The sequence below is a fragment of the Zingiber officinale genome, chromosome 4B, assembly GCF_018446385.1.
Source record: "Zingiber officinale cultivar Zhangliang chromosome 4B, Zo_v1.1, whole genome shotgun sequence".
NCBI lineage: Eukaryota > Viridiplantae > Streptophyta > Magnoliopsida > Zingiberales > Zingiberaceae > Zingiber > Zingiber officinale.
In genome coordinates this window covers 78095687-78121754 of record NC_055993.1, presented here as the reverse complement: position 1 = coordinate 78121754, position 26068 = coordinate 78095687, and the positions used below count along the sequence as shown (strand labels likewise).

Genomic DNA, 26068 nt, shown 5'->3' with positions numbered 1-26068 from the left:
TTAGAAGTTAATACAGGTCAAGATCAAATATGATTTTATTTGATTCAAAGAAGAGGGAGTAGAGAATTTAGATAAACACAATCATGGTAATCCTTATAAATTTGGAGAGTCATAACTTTTCATCTTCCTAATTAATGGAGGTCATAAAGAAAGAATTAATGAAACTTATAACTCTTCATCTTCTTAATTAATGGATGTCATAAATAAAGAATTAATGAAAGTCATAACTCTTCATCTTCCTAATTAATAGAGATTATAAATAAAGAACTAATGGAAACCTTAACTTCATCTCCCTTTAAAGCTATAAATAGCTACCCCTGGAAAGGTTGTAAAAAACTAATTTCACTTCTCTCCTTCTTCCATCAAAAGAGATTTATAATACTTTCAAAAGTTTTTATCGATTCAAGAGGCTATATCATCTAACGGATCGTATCAAGTTCGTGATCTAGCATGTATACCACTAGAGGAGTCATACGTGGGGATCTTATTTGTTTGTGATATCATTCAAGACTATCAAAGACTCAAGATATATTTTATATTATTTTATTTTAAAACTACATGTACCACGAAGAGATTTATGATTTAAGAGACAAATATGATTTTAATATATGTATTTCGTTGCGCTCCGAATCCAACAAATTTAACAAAAAATAATTTTTATTTTTAAAATTTTACTAATAAACAACTAGGATTCGTCAAAGATAAAAATATTACTATAAGACTATTCCAATTGTATAAATATTCTTTTGCAATATATGAAACTTTTCTTTTAAATTTTTTCTAATAAAATTAAATATTTCTAATAATTTTTTTTATTTATTTTTTACAAAAATATTAAGACCCTAAGTTTTTTTTTCCTACTTAAAGGTATAAAGAATTGTTAAGACGGCTTGATTACAGAGGGATCACACTGACGTCTATGTCAATGTGCAGGTGATGGACCCGTTTGAGTGTAAGAGGACAAGAGCTCTATCGAATTTGAATTTGTAAGGGAAGGTATAGTCGGGCAGCAAAGGAATTTGAAAGTTCCATCTCGTGTGTTTGGGAATTGCGATATAATGATTGAAAATAAATGCTATGAGTGAAACATGCCTACGTTGAGATACAAATACTGAACATTTGATTGAATGATACGTCGAATACTTGTGGATCACCATTGCAATGTTGTCAATTATGTTTAATGAGATTTTGATTATCTTGGTCGACAATTTAGCAGTAGTCGAGTATAAATGTAAGAGGAAGGACAGATTTTCATGCAACGAAAGTTCAAGATTTACACCGGACATCTCATATATTCACAATGCTCGAACCACTGTGACTATTCGTCAGAATTCATACTTTTCAAATTTACGATGGAACAGAATGAGCCACTCCAATATTAAATAGACAAAAGCCGAAGCAAAAAGACTGATTCAGACCTGAGTCGTCCCATAGAGTCAACTCTTTTAATCATCCACAGTCGGTCATCGAACGCAGACACGTTACTTTTGTCCTTGACTTTTCGTTTCAGCTCTAATGTTGAATCCTATTTAGCAGTCAGTGGTTCTGTTCGTCTTCTTCTGCTGTCGGGAAAGGGAGGAGATGGGCTTGAGTCGGAAGGCTACCTCGCCGGCGGTTCTTCTGGCTGCGTTCGTCGGGCTGGCGGCCGCTTCGGGATTCATCTCCGGTGAGGCATCTCCTTTAAAGTTTGAATTTTGATGGCAAATCGAGTTGAGGTGGATTCTGATGAGGCTTTCTGTGCGATATCTTGTTTCAGAGGACGTGTTCGTGCGTCGCTTGCCTGGCGGCCGGAGCTTGCTGCAGCAAACGACGGGTGAGTTTCGCCCTTTCCTTCCATCTCTCCAATCCCTTTACTGATTTTTTTAATTCATAAAAAATGATAAATTGATTTATAATAATAAATAAATTCATTAAAAAAAAAAAAAAAAGAGAATGGACAGTGCTTAGTGGCTTGGTGTAAGAAATGAGAATGTGCCTACTTTCTTTTGGGAAAAAAGTCTCTTTTACCTGGGATAATTCCCATTATAAAAGGTACGTCCAAGGGTGGTTTATAGGGGTTGAGAAGTTGTGAACATGAGATTCGTTTTCATATAGAATAAGAAACATCCGAGGCTGCGGGATTTGGTTTGTGAAATAGTGGAGAGCTTTTCGATTTCTGTAATTGCTCTTCCGACGGTGAGCACTAAGCACGAATCTTCCGATAGTGTGTGTATGAAGAAGGTCCTTGTAAATCGTTGTAAGTGTTTACCGTTGTCATTTTACTTCATGTATTTAGATTACTACATTGATATCAGAGCAAGGTTCTAAATGCATGAAAGAATTTATAAAATGCATGTTCGAATGTTTGCAATCATAACGCATGTAGATTAAAATGTTTCAGTTCATTTTTTCTTTATCCTCTATTCGTTCGTGCAATCACGATACAGATTTGGCTCCACGTTGTTTTTTCTGCCCATACTATTCCGCGTCTTCTGTTGACATGCAATTTTTTGAGTTACAATTTACGTTGTTACCGTGGACTGATAGAGACTAATAGCCGTGGAGGACAAGTCGGCGTTGATCTCACAAATCCCAGTTGTAGCCGGGGCATGCACAACTGTCGAGAAATCACGACTGTGTGTCGTGGTTTCCTTCCAAGCTCACAATGCGTCATGATCAATTGTCGGTAAGCAGGAGGTAGGCGATGAGCAGCCGTTAATGTTGGCATGTTCGTTGCTGCAGAGGACGTGCAGCGTGCAGCGCACATTGTGCGGCGTGGGAAGGGATGCGTGATGGCGTGGTCATGTTAGCAGTTTATATATAAATATATGCATGTTATTTTTATTTCGGATTGTCATAATAAAAAAAACGTTAGCTTATATAACTTAATAATTTAAGTCTCAATTAATTAATGCATGTTGGATACTAATTGTAATTGAGCTTAGATCTCAATCTGGTTCATTGAACCAAACTGACAAGGTTAGTTTAACTAGACTATTTTTTGGTTCAATTAGACCCGGTTTAGATTAAACGATTAGTTGGTTTAACCGAACCAGTTTGATCCAAACCATAATTGCTTTGGGTTGATTTAATTGGGCTTGGATCAAATATGATCAAATGACCAAATTTGTTCTATCAGGTCAAATTTGATCGAATGGATTAGATTTGTTCTAAGGGTAGACTTAATCCAATAGATATTAATTTGATCAAATATACCTGAATTTGATTAATAAGTCTGAGATTGGCTGAATGAACTTAGATTTAACAATAACAGAAAATATAGAAAATCCTTGTCCAATTAGATTAGTTCTAACGGGACGATGGACCGAGCTCAGGATCTGGATTCCCAATCGACCGGTCTAATGAGTCAATCGACTTAGACTCCTCAAAATTGAGAAGATTTATTTTTCTTGATTAATTATGTTGGTTCTATGCTTATATAAATTGAATTAAGTCGGTTTTGTATTGGTTAGTCGGTTTTGTATTGACTTATTTAATTTCAATTTTAAAGATGACACGGACGATTGCCACATTGACTCATCGCGAAGTGCGACAGAACCAGCTTAGGGATGAAATTCAGGAGATAGAGTATAACTCTGCTTATAGAGTCGACGGACACATTAGATTACTTGATGAACTATTTTGGAAACTTGAGCGAGAAGAGTTTTCGGTCCTGGACAGTTATAGGATTTGGGCTTTGATGTGTTCATTTGCAGAGTATCTTAAGGTGATAGCAGACTATGTTCGGGGGCGTCATGAAGGACGCGTCACATATTCATAATTATGTAAGGAACTATTTCACCATATAGCTGAAAAGGATCCTGAAGAGTTCGAAGAATATTTGGAAATGTTTGAGGAAGATCTAGAAGAGGATCTGATTAATGATCCGATAGAGAATCCTGAAGTTGCCCCACCTATGATTACCCCAAATGAGTCCAGGTTGAAAGAGATAATGTTGGCCACTGCACTAGTGTCTATCCTAGTATGAGTGATGTTAGCCTATCTAGTTTATTAGAGTTTTGTTATTGTTACTGTCATTATGTATGAACAGTATTAGTCCATTTAGTTCATGTCAGTTTGTTATGTGTTAACAATATGCATCATATTTTTGTGTTAATGATATGTTCATTCATATGTTTATTTATGTTGTTTACTCTACATGATGCATGATAAATGATTAGTTCATTTTATTAAATGATTAGTTCATTTAATTAAAGAAATCATGATATAATAAATTATTAGTTCATTTGTTGGGACGTGTGTAATAGAATTTATCAATGTTAATTTGATTGGTCATATAAATGATGAGTGAAAACGTAGTTATCACTTGATTTTGTAAACCAACTCAAATTAATATTCAATTATACATAACCGAAGAATGGAAAAGGATCAGTCAATCATAAATTGCATGCATATAAATTACACTGAATACTAAATAGCGTGTTTGTTTATGATAGATTATGACAATCAAAAACATTATAGTTGAACTCAACAAGGGTGAAAAACTTAATGGGAATAACTATAAGATCTGGCACCTCAGGATACAGTATGTACTTGAGGAACAAGAAGTTTTTGGAGGCTGTAAATTAGGTTATGGTAGAACCTGTAGATGGTCCCACTATACAGAATAGACGAGATCTTGATGCCTATAAGGCATGGAAGAAAGCTGACTCCACTGCAAAGGACATGTTGATTAGTTCAATGGTAGATGACCTACTTTTGAGTATGAGTCATATCTTTCGGCTCATGCAATCTGGGTAACCCTTAAAGAGAAATACAATGGAGTAAGTTTGAGTAAGCTTCGATAGCTGACAATCAGATTTGATAGCTACAAGAAGCGTCTGAATGTTTCATTGGTTCAACACCTCAGGGAGATGTCGAACATGATTCGGGAGCTTAAAACTGCTGGTCATGATTTGATCGATAAATAATAGGTTCAAGCAGTTATTTGTTCCCTTCCAGATTCTTGGGAGACTATGAAGCAGACACTAACTGACAATAAAAGTATCAAGACTTTCATTGACGTCTCACGCCATGTAAAAGGATCTTTAGACAAGCCCATATGGCTGTTGGTTTTGTTGGATCATTTGGATCCATAAAAAAGAAATGGTTCAAGAAAGGGAAGAGAAAGAAGAAAGAAGCTACTACTGTCAGGGCCCAATCAAGAAGATAGGAAAGAAGATCGGAAAGAAACCTAAAAGCAAGTTGACTTGCTTTAACTGCGGTAAGAAGGGTCAAGATAACTACATATAATAGCTGAAGAAAACACTGGCACCACAAAATGTTTGACAATAAAAAATGTCTAACTAAAAACAATTTAAGAATCCAAAGTTAGCCAAAATTAAACACTAAGAAGAAAAACAAAAACTAGCAACAAAGAAAACATATTGTGCTAAAATAAGCACAATCCTATAGAAAGCATCGTGTGTAAAAACTTGATGTCAAGATAACGATAGTGGTTCCATTTCAAAAAATAATATATGGATAGAAAGAGAAAGAGTTATTATGCATAATCTAACATTTTATATGCAATCTTGCTATGTAAGTGGAGTGACCCTTTCAATGAAAATATAGTGGTTCCATTTAAGGATGGAGTGGCCCTTTCACTATTCTTATAATTCTTTTTTATATAAATATTCATATTGTTTTATATGGGACTATCATGGAAACCATGAATAAGCAATTCTAACTAACTAAGGGCAATTGAGCTTCATTACATGATTATATCTTTAGGGGGTAGGCAAATGAGTTTTATTGCACCACTTAGTCATTGATTGCCATATAAGACATACCATTAATAATGCCTAAGTAATTTAGATCTCTTTTGGTTAATAATATTTTATATGTTTTGATTTCTTATCTTTAGCTCTGATTTATTTTTCAACTATGAGTAGTACTAGACTTTTTGAAGAGAGTTTCTCTCATCTTAGTCTATCTCTCCTAGCGACCCTACACTTTAATCTCAATAGACATCTAGCTAGCAATATGAATATAATCTTATTCTTCAAATTAGACCAAAGTGGAGACAGAAGTAGAACAGATAGCTCTGGCACAGTCTTGAGTGACATTTATAGCTGTAAAAATAAGGATTATAATTCATGTTAGATTAACAATGATATATATATTATTTAAATTTAATTTAATAAAAAATTCTTACTCTTTTCAATTTCTTCAATTTCTTATATAATTCAATGTCATCATCTGTTGGATCTTTCCAAAAACTGAACTCCTCCGCTCTTAGCCAATTACTAGTGCACACCAATGCCTCAATCATTTTAGGACTCAAATTGCTTCTAAAAGAATCCACAAAGCTTTTGTCTAAGCTAAAAGCGGACTCACTAGCAATAATTGAGCATGGAATTCAAAAAATATCTTTGGCAATAATTGAAAGGATTGGGTACCTAGTTTCACTTTCTCTCCACCACTCCAAAAGATTGAAAGATTGATTAGATCATTTTTCAATCTCATCAGCTAGGTACTTATCCACTTCATTGGATATCTCTTGAAGTTGTTCTTCTTCGCTTTGTGATTCCACATCATCAAACAATTCATCACAAAGACCACCGCCGCCGCCTCTAGTACCACCATCTCCACCATCACACTCTATTTGCATACTTTAACTCTCAACATTCAATATATTCCCTTGTACTCCATCTACAAAGTTACCAACTGTTGTTTGACCTTATCAACGAACTCTTGGATCCTTATAGGAGTACCTCCAAAATTTTTGACATTGACTTTGATCATTTGAAGTTTGTTCTTCGGGTCCAAAATATTCCCAATAAATATCAATGGGTTCATATTATCCCAATTCCCCCAATACTTGTCAAACTTTAACTTCATTGCACATGCTACCTTTTGAAGAGTTGGATCTGAATCATCAATTCTCTCTCTCAATCTCAATTTGTAGTGCAATCATTGATTGATAAATCAATTGGGATGTAGGACTTTTTGATGCATTTAGCTCCAAAGTGGCATTATAATTTTTTTTAGAAAGTGTACAAAAGTTTTTGCATTCTCGTAATCATCAGCAATTGGAGATCCCATCCTTTCTTTACCCCTTTCATCTTTTTCATGAAAATAATTCAAAGAAGGCAACCATTTTTTGGTCATCCTTTTGAACACCCTTCTATACTTTAATGCAACTTTGAGCATTTTATAAGTTGCATGCCACCTTGTTTTGATATCCATAGGATTGTTGATGTACTAGAAAACTTGCCTAGCATGGCTAACTCCCTAAATTTATTCAACCTTGATGGGGAAGAATGAGTAAAAACAACTGCATTCTTTACCGCTTTAATTGAAACATTAAGCATCTTCAAGCCATCCTTAACAATTAAGTTAAGAGTATGACATGCACACCTCAAGTGCAAGTATTTCCTGTCAAATAACAATGAATTTTCACTTTTCAAGTAATCAATTGTAGTGTCATTAGAGGAAGCATTGCCAACTATAATTGAAAGACTTTTTCTATCCCCACTCGCTGAGACAACCTAACTATCTTGCCAATTTCTTCTCCTACATGGCTAGTGATTTTTGTGAAGTTAATTATTCTTTTATGTAACTTCCAATTACTATCCAAAAAGTGAGTTGTCGTTACGAAATAATTTATGTTTTGAATGAATGTCCAAGTATTAGTTGTGACGCCAATCACACTTTATATCTTAGCTTTCTCAACTAAGAATAGATCATAAACCATACTTGCAACTTTCTTTCAATCAAGAATTCTGAATCAATAACTCTACAAACTCCTTCCTTTCGATAGCCTAACAGACACTTCATCGATAATCACATACCTTATCAATTTCAATTCGCATCTTTTCTGATTATAAGTATAAGGAAGCATGACACTTCCTTATCCCATAGTCTCATTCATCGATGTAGGTTGATTTTTATCATTCTCACTTGCTTCATAGAGAGGATGTGACTTACACCTCTTTACTAAGTGGTTTTTTAATCCACTAGTACTTTTGTAAACTGTTGGGATCTCAACTTTGAAATATTTGCATATCCCTATTTGTTGCTCGCTCCCATCACACAACTTCCTTCTTCCCTTTTCACAATGCTCCCAAAATATACTCTTGGATTGTTTAGGAGCTATAGGAGGCTTTGATTTTGAAGATTTTCTTAATCCTTTTCAACCCATAGACTTCTATGTTTCAGATTCTATTGCATTTGATGTTTGGGATAAACTTGGCAGCGTATTAGACTTCATCATAGCAGCATTTCTTATCTCGACCCAATACAATTTTTAGGCCCAATTAGAATAATAAATAATTTATAAGAGAATATATTAGGTATTTCTGTATACCGAAATACTGATACCAATACTGAAAAAATTGATACATTATAATACCGTAGTAAAATTTTCGGTATGAATTGTAAGTACCCTGTGGCAGTTTTGATGTGATTAACCAAGTCAAGTTAGATCCTGTTGGTATTTAACCCTGTGTCTAAGTATGCAGGAACTTAAGAGCACAGGAAGTCGAGCGAAAGACGTAGCTAGTGAGAAAGGCGGCACGGGAGAGAGCCGACGGGCTCGGTGCGTCTGAGGGACGAGGTGCTGCGGAAGCGAAAGAAGCCGGAGAGGAAGACTCGGACCCAAGCGAGCGGAGCCGAAGCAAGAACCCGGACCAAACAGTTAAAATAAAGTTAACTTAGGTTCGGGCGCCCAGACCATGAATTTTATCCGGATCGCGTTTGACGCGATCTGTTGCGATGGAGATAAAGTTTTATCTCCCTAGAGGCGCCTGGAACCCTTCCAGGCTCCTTGACCAGGGCTATAAATACAGTCATAGTCTCAATGGTTCAAAACAACACTTGTGATTGATTCTTCTTTAGTTTTGTTTTGTAATCGAGTGCTTTAATTGCTGTAAAGAGGCTTCTCCGCCTGTAGGAGAATTTAGCGAGCTTTCAACTTCCTTGGATTAACAACCTCCCTGGTTGTAACAAAATAAATCCCTTCGTGCCTCTTCTTTTTCAGTCTCGTATTTATTTTATACAAGTGTTAGTTTAATATAAAGCTATAAAGTTCGAGGAAGATTCGTTTTTTTTGCAGGGCTATTCACCCCTCTCTAGCCGACCGCTAAGGGACCAACATGAATGATAAATATCGGTATAGTATGCGGTATACTGAAATTTTTGATTTTTTCCCCACCCCTAATAAAGAGCACAAAGAAATAGATTTTACCGAGAGATTCAGGCTTGATAGGACCATAAACATTAGCATAGACAAGCTGGAGTGGTTGTTGCCCTCGACATGGGTTGCTTGGGAAAGCTCTTTCTTGGATGCTTACCAAGTAAGTATGCTTCACATAATTGATTGGGGTGATCAATATTTGGAATCTCTTTCACCATCTTATGATCTCCAAATCTTTGAGTCCGTCAAAATTCAAATGACTAAACCTCATATGCCAAATCCATGATAGATCCTAGATATAAGTCTTCAAGCACATAGACCCACAATTCTTCAAGTCTAATAAAAACATCCTTCTTTATCATAGACACCTTAGCAACTAGGTTAGAATCTTAATCTCGTAGCCTAAGCATACAATCTTTCATATGAATCTTGTAATTTATTTTCAAAAGTTGACCAATATGATATTGTTAGTCAATTTTGGAACATAATAAACATCACAAAGTACTTTATGATCACCATTCTTTGTTTTAAAAAGAATTATACCTTTGCCTCAATCTTCACCTTTGTATTGTCTCCAAAGCTTACAAAGTCATTCTTGTTTGTATCAAGCTCTACAAATTTACTTTTATCACCCGTCAAAGGATTGTTGGCTCCATTATTAAGGTACCATGTATTTGCTTTTCCATTAGAGTCTTCCTTGAGTGCAAGAAACAAGGATAGCTCAACATCATCTTCCATATTCTCCATTAGATTTACCTCTTCATCTTCCATGTTTGATTGACACTCTCAGGAATAATATCCAAACTTATGATAATAACATTCAATTTGAGATTTATTTCTTCTATTGTCATACATCACATAATTACCTCTTGCTCTTCCACGGTCTTTTGCAAATGTTTGATTTCTTTTATCAAACTGAGAAGATTGCTCATCTTTCCCTTGACTACGACCATGTATTGAATCTTGGCCTCTGCCTCGTCCTTGGCCTTGACCTCTACCAGAAACACCTCCTTTGGTCTTCAAATTGGTCTTTGCTTGTAATACATGTTTTGATTGCTCTTGCTTTCCACGGTTCATTTCTTCATGAGCCCGTAATGATCTGTTTAATTCATCAACGATCATGATCTCCAAATCTTTTGACTCTTCAATTGCAACAACAACATGATTAAACTTTGTGCTAAGAGAGCGTAGTACTTTCTCAATTACTCGAACTTCAAGTACGGTTTCTCCAAGTCTCTTCATTTGATTGACAATAGCAAAAACTCTTGTAAAATAGTCGGAGATATGTTCACTCTCCTTCATAAAGACTAATTCAAACTCAGCCCTTAAGAGTTAGAAGTCACACCTTCTTCACCTTATCTACTCACATAATAGAGTTGTGAAGTGTCTCCCATGCTTTCTTTGATGTTGTCTCATTGGCTATTTTCTTGAACATGTCTTCATCCAAACCTTGATGGATGATGGTAATAGCACTTTGATCTCTCTCTCTTTCTTTTCTTTCTCCAAAGCATCTTTTGGTTTTGAGGTAGAGTTGCCACATCTAAGGGCACTTCAAAACTATTTTCAACAATATCCCGTACTCCTTCGGATCCAAGAATAACCTTCATTCCAAGTGATCAATTCTCATAGTTGAGTTTGGTAAGTTGGGGGTATTGGAAAGAAAAAGATTTTGATGTCATTGGCTTTAATACCACTTTGTTGGAAGGTGGTGGGCTCTCAAAAGCTTACTAGGAATATAAGAGAAGTTGTAGTATAAGGACTTGTATTATAAAAATGACTTGTCTTGTAATTTTACATTACATGACTATTTATACTACTCAACAGAAACTACTAGACCATGCTTCATCGATTAGATACATGAATTACAAGATTCATGTTTCACTTGGTTCATGTATATCGTACATTTATTATGGTGCACGTAATCAAATTTAATTCAACTTCTAACAGTACAAAAAATGGTAGTGCAAATTCTGTAGTAGGGAGACTCGCATCAACTTGGTAGCATTCTTCCTCTTTGAAAATTATTTATTGTTTAATTAGTAGGTAAATTAATTTATGTGCATCATCTAACTTTCTTGCATATTGCCTCTTCCTACCTTTTGTCATTGTTTATTACCTGTTTAGTAGGTTAATAAATTTTTGTTCATTATCTAATTTCCTTGTTGTTTTTTTCTTGATTACTTTGTGGTCATTTCCTACTTGTTTGCTTAAATTCAGTGTTTTTTTACATGTATAATACTCATCACTTGTCGAACTTCTACATCACCATACATCTCCATGACGAAAAACTCCACACCATTAAAAAGGTAGATACTAGGTGTAATTTGTGAAAGACGACCTTAAGACCCTTTAATTTAGAGTGGAAGGCGTAGAAAAGTTAAAAGTTTATGCTTCTAACATTATCAAAAAAATTGGAAAAGGACACGAGCCCCAAACCAGAACTAACATCACATATAGCTCTGAGATCATCAAGGCATCATTCACACTGAGATCACCATTCTGTTCTCAACAAAGAGGACCACTTCTAAGACACTCACACCCAACCTAACCCTAGAACAAAACCTAGACTAGGCATAGATACTACTCACTGAGTCAAATTGGATGTCTTTGCTTCAATGGTTGGCTAGATCCAAACACATTCATTGACCGGGCTGTCGAGATGGAGGACTACTTTAATTGGTATAGTATGACTCAAATCAAACAAGCACGGTTTGCAAAAATCAAACTAGCACGGTTTGCAAAAATCAAACTTATAGGTTCAACAAAGAAATATTGACAAAGTGTCCAAGATCGGTGCATTGTGAATGAGGAATCCCAGTATACTTTAAGAACCAACAATACACAATATGGATCGACCTAAAACAATCAAACATGAACATAATTGAATATCTAAGCAAGTTTGAAGACTTAGAAATACGAAGTAATCCCATATTGCACCCTAAGGAAACCCTGACCCTCTTTAGTAATGACAAGTTAAATTAGTCACCCTAACCTCGAGTGAAGTGACATGCCAAAAGACAGAAGAGATTGAGCAATTTATAAATCCCTTACCCATGACCATCAAGCCTCTCGACAAGTAGTGATCCTACTTATACGACATCACATAGTCTAGCAAGCCCACTAACCTAACTCACTTTGGAATTCTCATCCATATAGTATAGACAAATGCTCAAACCCCAAGGAAAGAAAAAAAAAGCCAGTATCCAAGCTTTAGTTGACATGGTAAAGGCTGTGTGGCATCCAAGCATCCTCAGAGTATTGACTTTAGAATAGGAACATAATCCTGAAGACGAAGTAGCATACTTTCCGCACCCAAGTAGTGACTAAGCGGCTGAACCCTTTGATGAGTTCCACAAGCTTGAAGCAACAAAAGAAAAGACTAAAGGACTCCATGTACTCCGTTGCATGCTTTCTTCTCTCACATCATACGGCATGTGAAAATGCACTACTACCTTCCACACTAGTATTGATACAAACCCTTTATAGAATCTACGCTATACTCTAACTACCTACAAGATAACATGGGTAAATCAGATCTAACTCCCAATTAAATAAAGGTGCTTGGTTCCTATTGAGATTAGCCCATATATGGACATAATATAGTGTGATGTCTCCCTAGCCATCTTTGGTTCATCTAGGCTTTACAATCTCTTTGTTTCTCATGATGGATGAGAAATATCTACATTTTTTAAACACAACGGTCAAAATGTCAGGACATGCTTAGCCAAGCTAGCAAGTGTGAGTCCAAAGCATTCACACTAGTTTCTCTATAATATCTCTAAAATTTGGGATAAACCATCCACTTTATTAAATTTAGACTACATTAGCTATCCTAAAATTTTCATTATCTTCATTTTTTTATTGTTTTCTTCTCTCTCATCCATTTTTTTATTATTTTTTATTATTTTTCTCTCTCCCTATGTAATATCTGTAGGACCGTGATCGTTCGATAGAGGGGGGGGGGGTGAATATCGATTCGAAAACTCGAGTGTAAAAGTACGCAACGGAAAATGAACATGATCGATTTTACTTCTTTACTGCTGGCGACTTGACTCATCAAGGCCGTGGTGGTCCTCGACCACCGTGAATCATTCCACAATTGCAATGTGATTACAAAGTGCAAGAAATGCTAATGAAACAAAACCAAAGCTATCTACCATAGAAAGCTTAGAGCAAGGCGCGCAAGCGTTGTGCCTTTGCCAAATTATTGAGCAAAGGCAACTGGGAAATCTGAGATTATATCAAGCTCCACCCCGGGGCTTCTTTTATATCTTGGCTCTGGATCCCTCCGGCGCCAGTGCGACGTGCAAGTCATCAATGTCAATGCTCCAGCGTGGCGGGCGGGAGGATAAAGTTGCCTCGCGGACCACCTTTCCGAGATTCCTTCTCCTGCAAAACAAGGTTAGTCCGAGGCAAAATATATCCTGCAACATGATTGTTAGCACAATTTATAAAGTATGAATTAACAGAAAAGTATGACTTAGATTCCGTCTTTCCGAGACGGAATCTAGTCACGATCTCGACTTAGATATCCGAAATGGATCTAAGCGGATCGACGCCTAATGTTCCCTTCACGAACGGCGTCCTCATCATCCTCCCCTCCGACTTACCTACTTACCCGCGACGTCCGTCGGCCACCGTCGACCCGTCCGGACTTCGTACTGACTATGGCCTCCGTCGACCCCGGTTGGGCTTCGATTGCTAGCGTTGGTCGGTCAGGTCGATCCGCTTGGACTTCGTGGCTATCCGGTCCGTCGACCTCCGAATACCTGGCTTCATGTCAGACATCCGGTCAGCCCGTCGACCTGTTTGGACTTATCCTGCACACTCGATCAGAGTGTTAGATCAACAATAAACCTAACTTAACCTATTTGTCATTCATCAAAACCTGGGTTAAATTGTTAGTGCTAACCGCACCAACAATCTCCCCCTTTTTGATGGAATGACAACCTGGTTAAGTTAGTGAAGATATTTGCAAGAAAAACAGATAACATCATTATGTGGAGGTTTTTAAGTTAGTTTGTATTTTCAATTGGTTTGGCTAACTTAACCCACCTAACCCTCCCCCTTTGGCATTCATAAAAAATAAGCATGTTTAAAGTAAAAAATACAGACTTCAGACAAAGTAAGGAGTCATGTCAAGTTAATCTATTTTGTAAAAGAGCTAAGTTTTGAGACAAGTTTAAAAGATCTATTTTTCAAAACTAGGTAAAATTGATTTTCTAAAACTGAGTTAGTAAAGGATTCAACTTTCAAGACTTAAGAACATAAAAGACTTGATTTTGCTAAAATAGCTAAAAAAAATTAGATTTAAAGGCTAAGTTTTGTGAAAAATAGCTAATTTTTCAAGTATAGCTTCTAAGGTTAAGGTTTAAGAATAAGTTCTAAATTTCAAGAAAAAAAATTTTTAAAACAGGTTTCAACTCTTTTCAAACATAAGCAAGATTTCAAAGCTAAGTTTTAAAATATATTTCAAGATTGATTGAAGTCTAATTTTCAATACTAAGTTTGTAAAAAATTTAAAATTTTTTTTAAAAGACTTAGTTTATAAACTTACGTTTAGTTTACAAAAATTAATTTTTGTAGAATTAAGTAGAATTAAGTAAAGTCAAATTCTCAGAACTAGATTTTTAAATTCAATTTTCAAAACTACGTTAAATCTAATTTTGAAATTCAATAACTTAGTTTTCAAAAATAGGTTTAAGAAATTTTAAAAAAAAATGTTTTGAAAAATCAAAAAATTTTAATTGATTCCTCCCCCTGGACCTGACATCAAATCAAATGTCTAACCATTTAGTTACCGACTGACTTATCAAAAGATAGTAGCTTTCACTTGGTTAGTCAAGTTAAGGTCAATCTTAACTTGATTAATATATATTTTGTTTTTAACGCCCAGACTTATGTCGATGCACTGAAATAAGCATCTTAAGTCTTAGGCAAGTGGCTTATGATCTCACCCTTTCTATGTTTGGCAAACACAAGCAAGGTAAGTCTAGGGTTTTGGTGAGATGCTCAAAAGTCCTATGGGTATATGCTTTCTAAGGATTCAAAACTAGTCTAAGGCCAAACGGTTTTGAAAATCTAAAATGGAAAGTTTTGAAAACAAACAGTTTAACTTATAATCTGAAAATTTTGAATTTTGAAAAACCTAGTCTATTAAGCTAATTTTCGACGTAAGTTGCTAAATTCACTTTCGGGAGTGGTTTTGTGAAAATGTCACTAAATTTGATTTGGAATCAATGTATTTGAGTTCAATATCACCTTTAGTAACATGATCCCTGATAAAGTGGTGCCTAATTTCAATATGTTTGGTTCTCGAATGATGCACAGGGTTCTTTTTTAATTGAACTTATGTTGTCAATTAATACTTTTACATTTGTGATATTTAAGTTGAAATCTTTTAGAGTATGATCATCCATAATAATTGTAGAACACATTCGCTATAGCTATGTATTTCGACTCTGGTAGATACAGACGCTGTTGCTTTCACTAAACCAAATGACAAGTGATGAACCTAATAATTGGCATCCACCACTTGTGCTTTTGCGGTCTAATTTACATTCTGAGTCGAATACCCTATTAGTTCAAAATTATTGGTCCTAAGATACCAAATTCCTACATTTGTTGTTCCCTTAAGATATCTAAAATTCTTTTAACTGTCAATGGGATTCCTTAGCACAAGTTTGTATCTAACACATACTAACTCGCAAATAAAATATCGGGGTTAAATCGGTTATACATGAGGCTACCTATTGCACTCTATAATATTTTAAATCAACTTGGTTTTCGTTTATATTATCTAAGATTGTTTATCTTTGTTTTATTTCTTTGTATTTTCCGAATTTTTAAGTAATTTTTTGGTATTTGTTGATAAATATAATTTCCTTCATTTGTTTGTTTGATTTGTAATCCTAAGAAATTAATTTTCCCTCTAAGCTCATTTCAAATTCTTTTCCATTAGATTAATAAATTCTTCTAAAATTCTGAATTTGTTGAAATATTATATCATCTACATATTTGTGCAATAAATATGTCTGTATTTAATGATTTAACAAACAAGGTTGGGTCATTTGACTTGGTTGAATCCTTTAGATGTTAAGTAAGATGTTAGCCTTTCATACCATAGGTGCTTGTTTAAGTCCATATAATGCTTTCTTTAACTTAAAAACATAATCGGTGTTCTAGACTTTCAAACCCGGGTGACCTACATAAACTTCTTCTTTAATTAGTCCATTAAGAAAGCGGACTTAACATCCATTTGGTATAGTTTGAATCCCATAACTTAGTAACATTCTAATGGATTCTAATCTGGCTACTGGGGCATAGGTCTCATCATAGTCAAGTCCTTCAACCTGACTAAACCCTTTGGCAATTAGTCTAGCCTTATTTCTAGTAATTTCCCCAGTTTCACTTAATTTGTTTCTGAATACCCATTTTTTTTCTATTATTTTCTTATTCTTAGGTGGTGGTACTAGGTCCCAAACTTCATTACACTCAAATTGGGCTAGTTCTTCTTGCATAGCTATAATCCAGTCTGGGTCTAGTAGGGATTCATCTATAGTTTTGGGTTCAATTTTTGAAATCAGGGAGATTTGACTCAGGTTCCTAAAAGATGATCTGGTTTGAACCCTTAAGTCTGGGTCACCAATTATTTGATCTGTTGGATGGTTAGGATTTATTTTTATAGTTCTAGGGGGTTCATTTTCTTGAGTGTGTTCATCTTCTTCATAGTCTAGGGATTTATTGGTTTCTTCAGAATCATTAATTTCAGTAGGTTGAAGTTGAGTTTGTCCTTGGGTTTCTTCAAATTTTACATTTGTGGTTTCCTCGATTTTTAGCGTAATTTTGTTATATATTCTGTAACCCCTACTGTTTAGAGAATATCCTACAAAATTTCATTTTCTACTTTAGAGGTGAATTTTCCTAAATGTTCTCTAGTATTTAGGATGAAGGCTGGACACCCAAATACTTTAAAATATTTTATGTTAGGTTGTTTGTTATAAAATATTTCAAAGAAGGTTTTATTATGTCTTTTATTTAATGTTGTTCTATTTTGCACATAGCAGGCTGTGCTAACAGCTTCTGCCCAGAAATATTTAGGTAGGTGATAGTAAGGTTCTATTTTTTCTTTCTACAATTCCATTTTGTTGGGGGGTTTTAGGACATGAAAATTCGTGATGGTAGCCATTTTCAAGACAGAATTTGTTAAAATTATGATTTTTAAATTCTCCCCCATTGTCACTCCTAATTCTTTTAATTTTAAGATCTTTTTCATTTTCAATTTGTTTGCAAAAGTTTGTAAAGATTTCAAAAGTTTCATCTTTATGTTTTAAGAATTTTACCCAAGTAAACCTAGAATAATCATCTATTATGACTAAACAGTATAAGTTTCCATTTATGGATTTGACTCCATGGGAGTCAAAAAGATCTAAGTGTAGAAGTTCTAATATTGAGTTGGTTTGTGGCTGATTTATTGGTTTGTGAGTGGATTTAGTTTGTTTACCTTGTTGACAAGCATTACATATGGTTGAATCTATGTTAGGTAATTTTGGTAAGCTTCTCACTAGTCCATTTAATTTGCTTATATTTCTAAAGTTGGTATGAGACATTCTTCTATGTTTCTTCTTTTTGTGTTAAATAACACTTAATGGAAGAAGTGGTTAAGTTGATGGCATAGATGTTGTCTTTTCTAAAACCTTTTAGGCTTATGGTAGGATTATCTAGATGTTTGATTAAACACTCTGTGGATAGAAATTTAACCTTATACCTAGTATCACACAATTGACTTATACTCAGAAGATTATATTTAAAATTTTCAACAAGTAAAACATTTGTAATTATAAAGTCTATTTTTAATTCAATATTACCTATACCAATTACCTTAAGTTTGCCGTTGTTTCCAAAGGCAACTGTTCCTAAGCTTTTGTAAGTGAGTTGAGTGAACTTGGTGTGATCTCCAGTCATATGTTTGGAGCAACCACTGTCCAAAATCCACTTGGTTTCCTACAGTAAGTAGGATTTAAAGTTAGTCTTTTTATTTTTGAGCAGGCATTATTTAAGTTAATTTTAAGTTTAAAATTAAAGTTTTGAAATTAATTTTTAAGTTTGAAATTAAAATTTTGAAATTAATTTTTAAGTTTGAAATTAAAATTAATTTTTAAGTTAAAATTTTGAAATTAATTTTTAAGTTTAAAATTAAAAATTTGAAATTAATTTTTAAGTTTAAAATTAAAATTTTGAAATTAATTTTTAAGTTTGAAATTAAAATTTTTAAATTAATTTTAAGTTTGAAATTAAAATTTTGAAATTAATTTTTAAGTTTGAAATTAAAATTTTGAAATTAATTTTTAAGTTTTAAAATTAAAATTTTGAAATTAATTTTTAAGTTTGAAATTAAGATTTTGAAATCAATTTTTAGGTTTGAAATTAAAATTTTGAAATCAATTTTTAAGTTTGAAATTAAAATTTTGAAATCAATTTTTAAGTTTAAAATTAAAATTTTGAAATTTATTTTTAAGTTTATTGAAATTTATTTTTAAGTTTAAAATTAAAATTTTGAAATTAATTTTTAAGTTTAAAATTAAAATTTTGAAATTAATTTTTAAGTTTTAAAATTAAAATTTTGAAATTAATTTTTAAGTTTAAAATTAAGATTTTAAAATTAAAATTTTGAAATTAATTTTTGAAATTAATTTTTAAGTTTAAAATTAAAATTTTGAAATTAGTTTTAAGTTTTAAAATTAAAATTTTGAAATTAATTTTTAAGTTTAAAATTAAAATTTTGAAATTAATTTTTAAGTTTTAAATTAAAATTTTGAAATTAATTTTTAAGTTTTAAAATTAAAATTTTGAAATTAATTTTTAAGTTTAAAATTAAAATTTTGAAATTAATTTTTAAGTTTAAAATTAAAATTTTGAAATTAATTTTTAATTAAACAAATTTAAGCCTTGTTCATCTCACCCGATCTATATTATCAATCAGGAAATCCTATGATTTTGTGAGATGAAATTGGATTTTTAATTATGGAGTTTTGATTTAACTTGTGTTAGATTCAGATTTAGCTTTGGTCTCCACAAATAGGCAATCTTCGGATAAACTTCTAACCTTGGTGAGTCACATGGACGTCATTAGTAGTAACCAACCTTTCGAGGTTTTCCGAATAGTCCTATCCATGGAGCTTAGTACTAAATCTTGGTCTAACTGGTTAGGATTCATTTAATGGTAGCTTCGGTCAGTTCCACTTGGCCAAATGTACCAGATCGAAACCATATCTTTCATCCCTAACGTACTATCATCCAAAAACTTCACCAGTACCATGATTCAAGTTAAACTTGGTCTCTTTTTAACTAATCCTAATTACCCTGTCGGGTTAGTTAATTTTGGAGGTGCCAGCTATTCTGGAGCCTCCCCCTGAATTATTGACCTTTAATTTAAATATTCGTTTTAGGTTTGTATCTGTTTCTTTTATAGTTATAATTAACTTGGTGATAGTTTATATTTTGTTGAGTTTTAAATTTTGAATTTTTCGATTTTGGTTTATTTGGTTTAATCGAGTTTATATAATATACTTTTTCTTTAGGTATATAATATTGATTAAGTCCTACTTGCGTGGTCAGACACGCTTTTGGTACCCAAGCTTGATTAGTTGATTTGTATTGAGTTATTAATGACTTAAAAGTTTTATTTGAGTTCGACTTGTATCCGAGAGTCCGGTTTTATTATAACATGCTTTTTGATTGTTCAGGATTAAGTCAAGATTTTTTGATCTTGTTGTAAATTTTTCTAGCATATTTTTTAAATTGTTAATATCATTTTTTAATGATAAATTCTCCTCCTCAAGTGTTAGATCTTGAGTTGGATTTGAATTTTTGATTTGTTCCTTGAGGTTTTGATTTTCCTCAAGAAGTGATTTGTTTTCATTTTCTATTTTAATTAATTTACTATTTAAACAGGAAATAATTCTAAAAAAAATTTTGTTTAAATTAAAATATACCTCATTTGGGCCTTCGGAAACGAGTACGGACTCGTGGCTTGTTGAGTTCGGACGTCTTCATCTTCGACTTCTTGTTTGATGGGCCATCGGTCGAGGTGGCTCGATGTTTGCTCTTCTTCCTCCGATTCTTTCGTCTTGAGGGCCTTCTTTTTGGTTGACTTCGGTTTGTCGAACTTCAGTTTTGGGCATTCGTTCTTGTAGTGTCCCTTTTTATTGCACGAAGCAAGTCACGTTCTTTTGTTCCGAGGGAGAACTGATCTTTTGAAGGTCCTTTTTGCTGAAGCTCCTTTTTCTCCTGGTGAACATTTTTCTTACCAAGTTCACCGGTGTTCTTCGTCTTGAGTCTTGGTCGGAATCTTCTTCATATTCAGGCTTGCTCTTCTTTTCTTTGGAGGAACCTGCAAATAAAGCTATACCTTTCTCGGCTCCAGCATTAGTTTGTTCATGTAATTCTAATTCACAGAAAAGCTCATCTAACTTTAACTTAGAAAGATTTTTAGAAATTTTGTAGGCATCCACTATTGATGCCCACAAACTATTACGTGGAAAAGCATTTAATGCGTACCTTATTAAGTCTCTATTTTCCATCTGGTGGCCTATCGCATGAAGCCCGTTGAGGATGTCCTTGATCCTCGCGTGGAGCTGATTCGCCGTTTCACCTTCCTGCATTTTTATATTAAGAATTTTATTTAAAAGCAAGTCTCGTTTTGTTACCTTGGCGTCGCTCGTTCCCTCGTGCAGCTCGATCAATTTGTCCCACAGCTCTTTAGCGTTTTTGTGTGGACCGACTCTGTTTAGTTCTTCTCTTCTTAATCCACACTGTAGAGTGTTGATCGCTCTTTTTCTTCAAATCTGCTGTCCAGTCTTCAGGATCCAGATATTCCCAAGTTGTCCACTGGAATTTTATAGGGTCTCGTAACGGTCGAAGTCTGTTTTGAGATAAACCTCCATGCGCTTCTTCCAGTACGGAAAATCGTCCCCGTTGAAGAGTGGAGGTCGTACTGTGCTGAATCCTTCTGTCTGAGACATTTTAGTCCTGCGTACAGAAGAAAGAAAAGAAAAACAAAAATCCCAAGACTTGGTCTTGGATTAGTAGTGCGGAAGAAGAAAAAATAATAGAAGTATCTAAATTGGTGTTGCACTAATTTAGATTTAATTGCAACGAAAAAAAAAATTCAAAACAGGTAAAAATACTAGTTTGAAATTAAACGTAAAACTGAAAACCGGAAAGAAAAAAAAAATAATTTTTCACCCCCTGTCTGATTGGTGGTTGCACCAAATCGAAGCTACCCGATACCACATGTAGGACCGTGATCATTCGATAGAGGGGATTCGAAAACTCGAGTGTAAAAGTACGCGGCGGAAAATAAATGAACACATTGATTTTACTTGCCGTTCGGAACTGTGGCGACTCCTACTCAAGGCCGTGGTCCTTGACCACTTTCGTTGGGCAATCACTAGCAATTGAATGTGATTACAAAAAGGGTGCAAAATGCTAATGAAACAAAACACAAAGCTATACCGACAGAAAAGAAAGCTTAAAGAGCGGTTTGTTAGCGTCGCTGGAGCACAGAACAGCAAAGCAATCTGGGAATGCTGAGATTATATTCAAGCTCCACCACGGGCTTCTTTTATATCTGCTCGGCGCTGGATCCCCGGTGCCACAGTGCGACGTGGAAAGTCCATCAGAATGCTCCACGTGGCGGCGAGAGGATAAAAGTTGCCGGATCCTTCCGGGCGGACCTCCGGCGCCGGACCACCTTTCCAAAGATTCCTTCTCCTGCAAAACAAGGTTAGTCCGAGGCAAATATATCCTGAAACAGATTGTTAGCACAATTTATAAAGTATGAATTAACGGAAAAGTATGACTTAGATTCCGTCTTTCGGACGGAATCTAGTCACGATCTCGACTTAGATATCCGAAATGGATCTAAGCGGATCGACGCCTAATGTTCCTTCAGACGTCCTCATGATCACTCCTCCGCTGACTTACGTCCTTAGACGTCTGGGTGTTGTCGGTCACCCGTCGACTTCGACTATCCGGTCGCCCACCGCTTCGTGCCTAGTCGACCCTGACTTCGTCAGACATCCGGTCGACCTGTCTGGACTTATCCTGCACACTCGATCAGGGTGTTAGATCAACAATAAACCTAACTTAACCTATTTGTCATTCATCAAAACCTGGGTTAAATCGTTAGTGCTAACCGCACCAACAATATCTACTTTTCATTACACAATCTATTCGCTTTATTTTTTTCTCTCTCCCAAATTAAATGATATTTTAATATTCAGGGAATGGATTTCATTCCCTAAATTTAAAGAAGTACTATTCATGAAATCTAAATTTTGGGAATGAATAGGGTAACTTATGCAAAGGTTTTTTTAAGTAAAATGTAAAATTTAAGGTAAATTCTGTGTTTAGGGAAGCTGATGTAGATGCTCTAAGAGCATCCACACCCGTTTCTCTATAATGTCTCTAAAATTTAAGATAAATCATCCACTTTATTAAATTTAGACAATCACTTTTCACTACACACTGCATCAATTATTCTAAAATTTCCATTATTTTTATTTTTTTATTATTTTTTCTCTTTCTTCCACTTTTTTATTATTTTTTCTCTCTCCTTATGTAATATCTATTTTTCATTACCCAATCTTTTCTCTTTATTTTTCTCTCTCCTAAATTAAATGATATTTTAGGCTGTGTTTGGTTAGGAGTAATGTAATCAAGTTTGTAATATAATCAAATTTGTAATGTAATTAATATTACATTACTATGTTTGGTGAAAGAGTTGTATACTGTGTATGTAATCTTTGATTACAAGGGTGATTACATTATTTTGTTTAGTGTCCATTATTTTTTATAAGAAATGTAATTCATATTATTATATGCCGACAGCGGCGGCGACGACAACGTCGACAATCGGTTAGTGCAGGAAATGAACTAGAGGTATATTTGACATTTAAATTTTAGTTAAACATTGAGTTTGGAATGTAATTAGATTACATGGTGTTGATCTTGTAATCCATATTATAAAACTTTATTATCTTTTGTATTCCAGATTACATTATATTACAGCTTTAAAATTATACCAAATAAAATAATCAATATTGTAATGTAATTTTGATTACATTACATGGCTAACCCCTCACCAAACGTTGCCTTATTGTTTAGAGAATGGATTTCATTTCCTAAATTTAAAGTATTGTTCATGAAATCTAAATTTAGGGAATGGATAGGGCAGCTTATGTAATAGTTTTTTACGTAAAATGTAAAATTTAAGGTAAATTTTGTGTTTAGGGAAGTTGATGTGGATGCTCTAAGTCACCCATTAAATCGATTTAACTATTGAGACAGCCGCTCTACCTTATGACATAGTCACAATTTGAAAAGAAAAAGGAGATGACACAGTCACAACTGCTCCATCACACCAAAGATCTGCCCCTAAGATCTCAATTGTCTATCCTACCACTTGCTAAACCAATCCTATCTGAGTAATTTGGTAAACCAATCTAAGAACTATAGTACATTCAAAATTGTGCATGAGTCAAAACTCATCAACCCATTGACTTGATTCGCTTACCATTACTTCTCATTCATCTGATTCAGCTGAAAGTTTTATTGAGCGCATAAGAGAAATCCATGCTAATGTTAAGAAGAAAATCACATTAAGTAATGAAGCTTATAAAATTCAAGCTAAGCATTCAACCCAAATGCTTCCTAAAAACTCCTTCAAAAAACTTCATGCTAGCTCCTCTAGTCCTTCCTAAATTATGAGAAAAATTGATACTAATGCATATGCTGTTTTGCCTATTAACTAAAACAGCAACCCAATTTTCAATATTGAGGACTTATTTGCATATCAGGGAACATTCGAGCTTTTTTGTTTGTTTGTTGATTTGCCTACAAGTCGCTTATTGTTAGCATCGATTTCGAGACTCTACTTAATACAACCTTCTCCTCAAGCATATTATGGACTCCCAAATTGTGATATCCCCCCTAACGGAGTCAAACTCCCTTTGGTCTGAGAGAATAACGTAATGGGGAAGTTTAATTCTATATAAAATTGTTCAAAATTGTGCAAGTCATTAGTTTCTATAAGTTGTTGAAACTTTTTTTTAAAAAAGTTATTTAATTTTAATTTTTTTAAGAATTAGTGGAGGCCTTTAAAAAAGATTGTTTAGAGTTTTCATTAAATAATGATTGCACGAGGAATAAGTCATGCTATCAATTTATAAAAGAGGTTAAGATCTCATGTATCAGAAAGTTTTTGAGTTAATATGATTTTCAATTTCCTTTTCTCTAGATGGGAATTACTAATTTTTTGTAGGTAAGAATTGTTTGTTCTCTGTGCTACATTAGCTCCCACACTAAAAAAACCCTTGACCACCTTGTATTCCCGCTGAAATCAACATATTCAACATATTTCATCATTAGATCAAGAAAGAATTGGTGAAAAATCTGTGTTTATTTAACAACTGAGCCATTAGGGCTCTGGTAGTGCCCAATAGCATATAGATAAGGACTAGGCCTTATACCAACCTAAAATCACTCATACAAGATCGTGAATTCCTTGTGTTCTACCAACAAGCACTTTGAAATAGTACTATTATATGTGATAATTATGTTACAAAGTTATATTTTTACAACTATAGCACATTTTCTTTACATATTTCAGTTGACACGTTACGTAGTTTTATGGGTATGATAAGCTTTTCAAGGTCTTAAACCAATCTAATTTCATGGGTATGTTTTTTTTGGAAACACTTTGGAGATCCTATACCAATCTAAGTTTGTACTACAAAAATAACAATGCTTTCTAATGCCATCCAATCTATTGGGTCATCCATTTCAATGATTGTAGCATTGCTACTTTGGTATCAATCTTTCATTTATTTGTTTTCAGAGAATAGGTTATTGCTGCAAAAATTGCTTATGCCTCGCAACCGATTCAGCACTCTTGTACCATCTGAAATTATTCACATACCATGTTCCATTAAAAATCTTGGTAGTGTTTCAAATCAACACCGCCCATCATATTCTGTTTAAAAATTACAATATGGTCCACACCAAAGTGCTTGATTTATCTGGATAACTAGTTATTTAGCCTTAGCTTCCATAATTGGTGTTATGATGGATTATTTTGGCAATTTTCTTTTCGTTAGCATCAATGGAATATGATAAAAAGTAAGAAGAGTTTTGTTTTTCATGACAATAAGTTTGGTTGTTGTTCCATTCAGAGAGTTTCTGATGGCTTGTACATGTAAACTTTGGGGTGTAAAAGAGTAGAGAACTGAACAGTATCAAAGGATATCAATTCTTCTATTGATAAGAATGCTACTAAATCATGCACTTTGCATCTCATCTCTTCTTATTTAAATCTGCAGATTGCCCTGTGAATTTTGAGCGCCAGAACTACACGATCTTCACAAGCAAGTGCAGGGGTCCCGAGTATCCTGCAGACCAGTGTTGTTCTGCTTTCACAGAATTTGCATGCCCATATGCTTCCTACTTGAACAATTTGACAAACAACTGTGCATCAACCATGTTCAGTTACATTAACTTGAATGGGCACTATCCTCCAGGCTTGTTCGCTAATGAGTGTCATGGTGACAAGGACGGACTTCCCTGTCCTGCTCCTCCACAGTCAGAGGACAATACGAGCTCTTGCAATCTCAGTCAGACTCCTGTATCTTTTTTCTTCCTTGTTTGTGGAATCATTCTAGAGTTTCTATTTTCATAAGAGTGAATTTAAACTCACTTGACCTTAAGCTACTTGATGATGGAAAGACTGTCATCAATCTCAATTATAGATTGCAAGTGTTGTGCCCTTGACTGTTTTTGTTCTTGCAATTGACATCTTACTTGCGGAAGCTTATAGGTACATATTTAAGTCTGTAACAAACTGATTTGATGTTGGAATAAGTGAGCAGCCATGCCAAGCTTTTGTTGTTT

At 34.3% G+C, this 26068-nt stretch overlaps 1 protein-coding gene across 1 annotated transcript; it reads left to right on the top strand.

Annotated features, from left to right (window-relative positions):
- Positions 1 to 1471: 1471 nt before the first annotated feature.
- LOC121975214 (GPI-anchored protein LLG1-like) lies at positions 1472 to 26068 on the top strand. The gene is made up of 3 exons (XM_042526720.1): positions 1472 to 1666; positions 1757 to 1813; positions 25501 to 26068. Exons 1-3 carry the CDS (start codon positions 1582 to 1584, stop codon positions 25854 to 25856), a joined length of 498 nt encoding a protein of 165 aa, XP_042382654.1. The 5' UTR covers positions 1472 to 1581; the 3' UTR covers positions 25857 to 26068.

What these genes read in the sequence shown, in the direction of transcription:
- LOC121975214 (XM_042526720.1), top strand. Translation starts at nt 1,582, where the DNA reads ATGGGCTTGAGTCGGAAGGCTACCTCGCCGGCGGTTCTTCTGGCTGCG. An exon ending in CGCTTCGGGATTCATCTCCG is followed by an intron (nt 1,667 to 1,756) that starts GTGAGGCATCTC and finishes ATCTTGTTTCAG; the next exon opens with AGGACGTGTTCGTGCGTCGC. An exon ending in CTTGCTGCAGCAAACGACGG is followed by an intron (nt 1,814 to 25,500) that starts GTGAGTTTCGCC and finishes TTAAATCTGCAG; the next exon opens with ATTGCCCTGTGAATTTTGAG.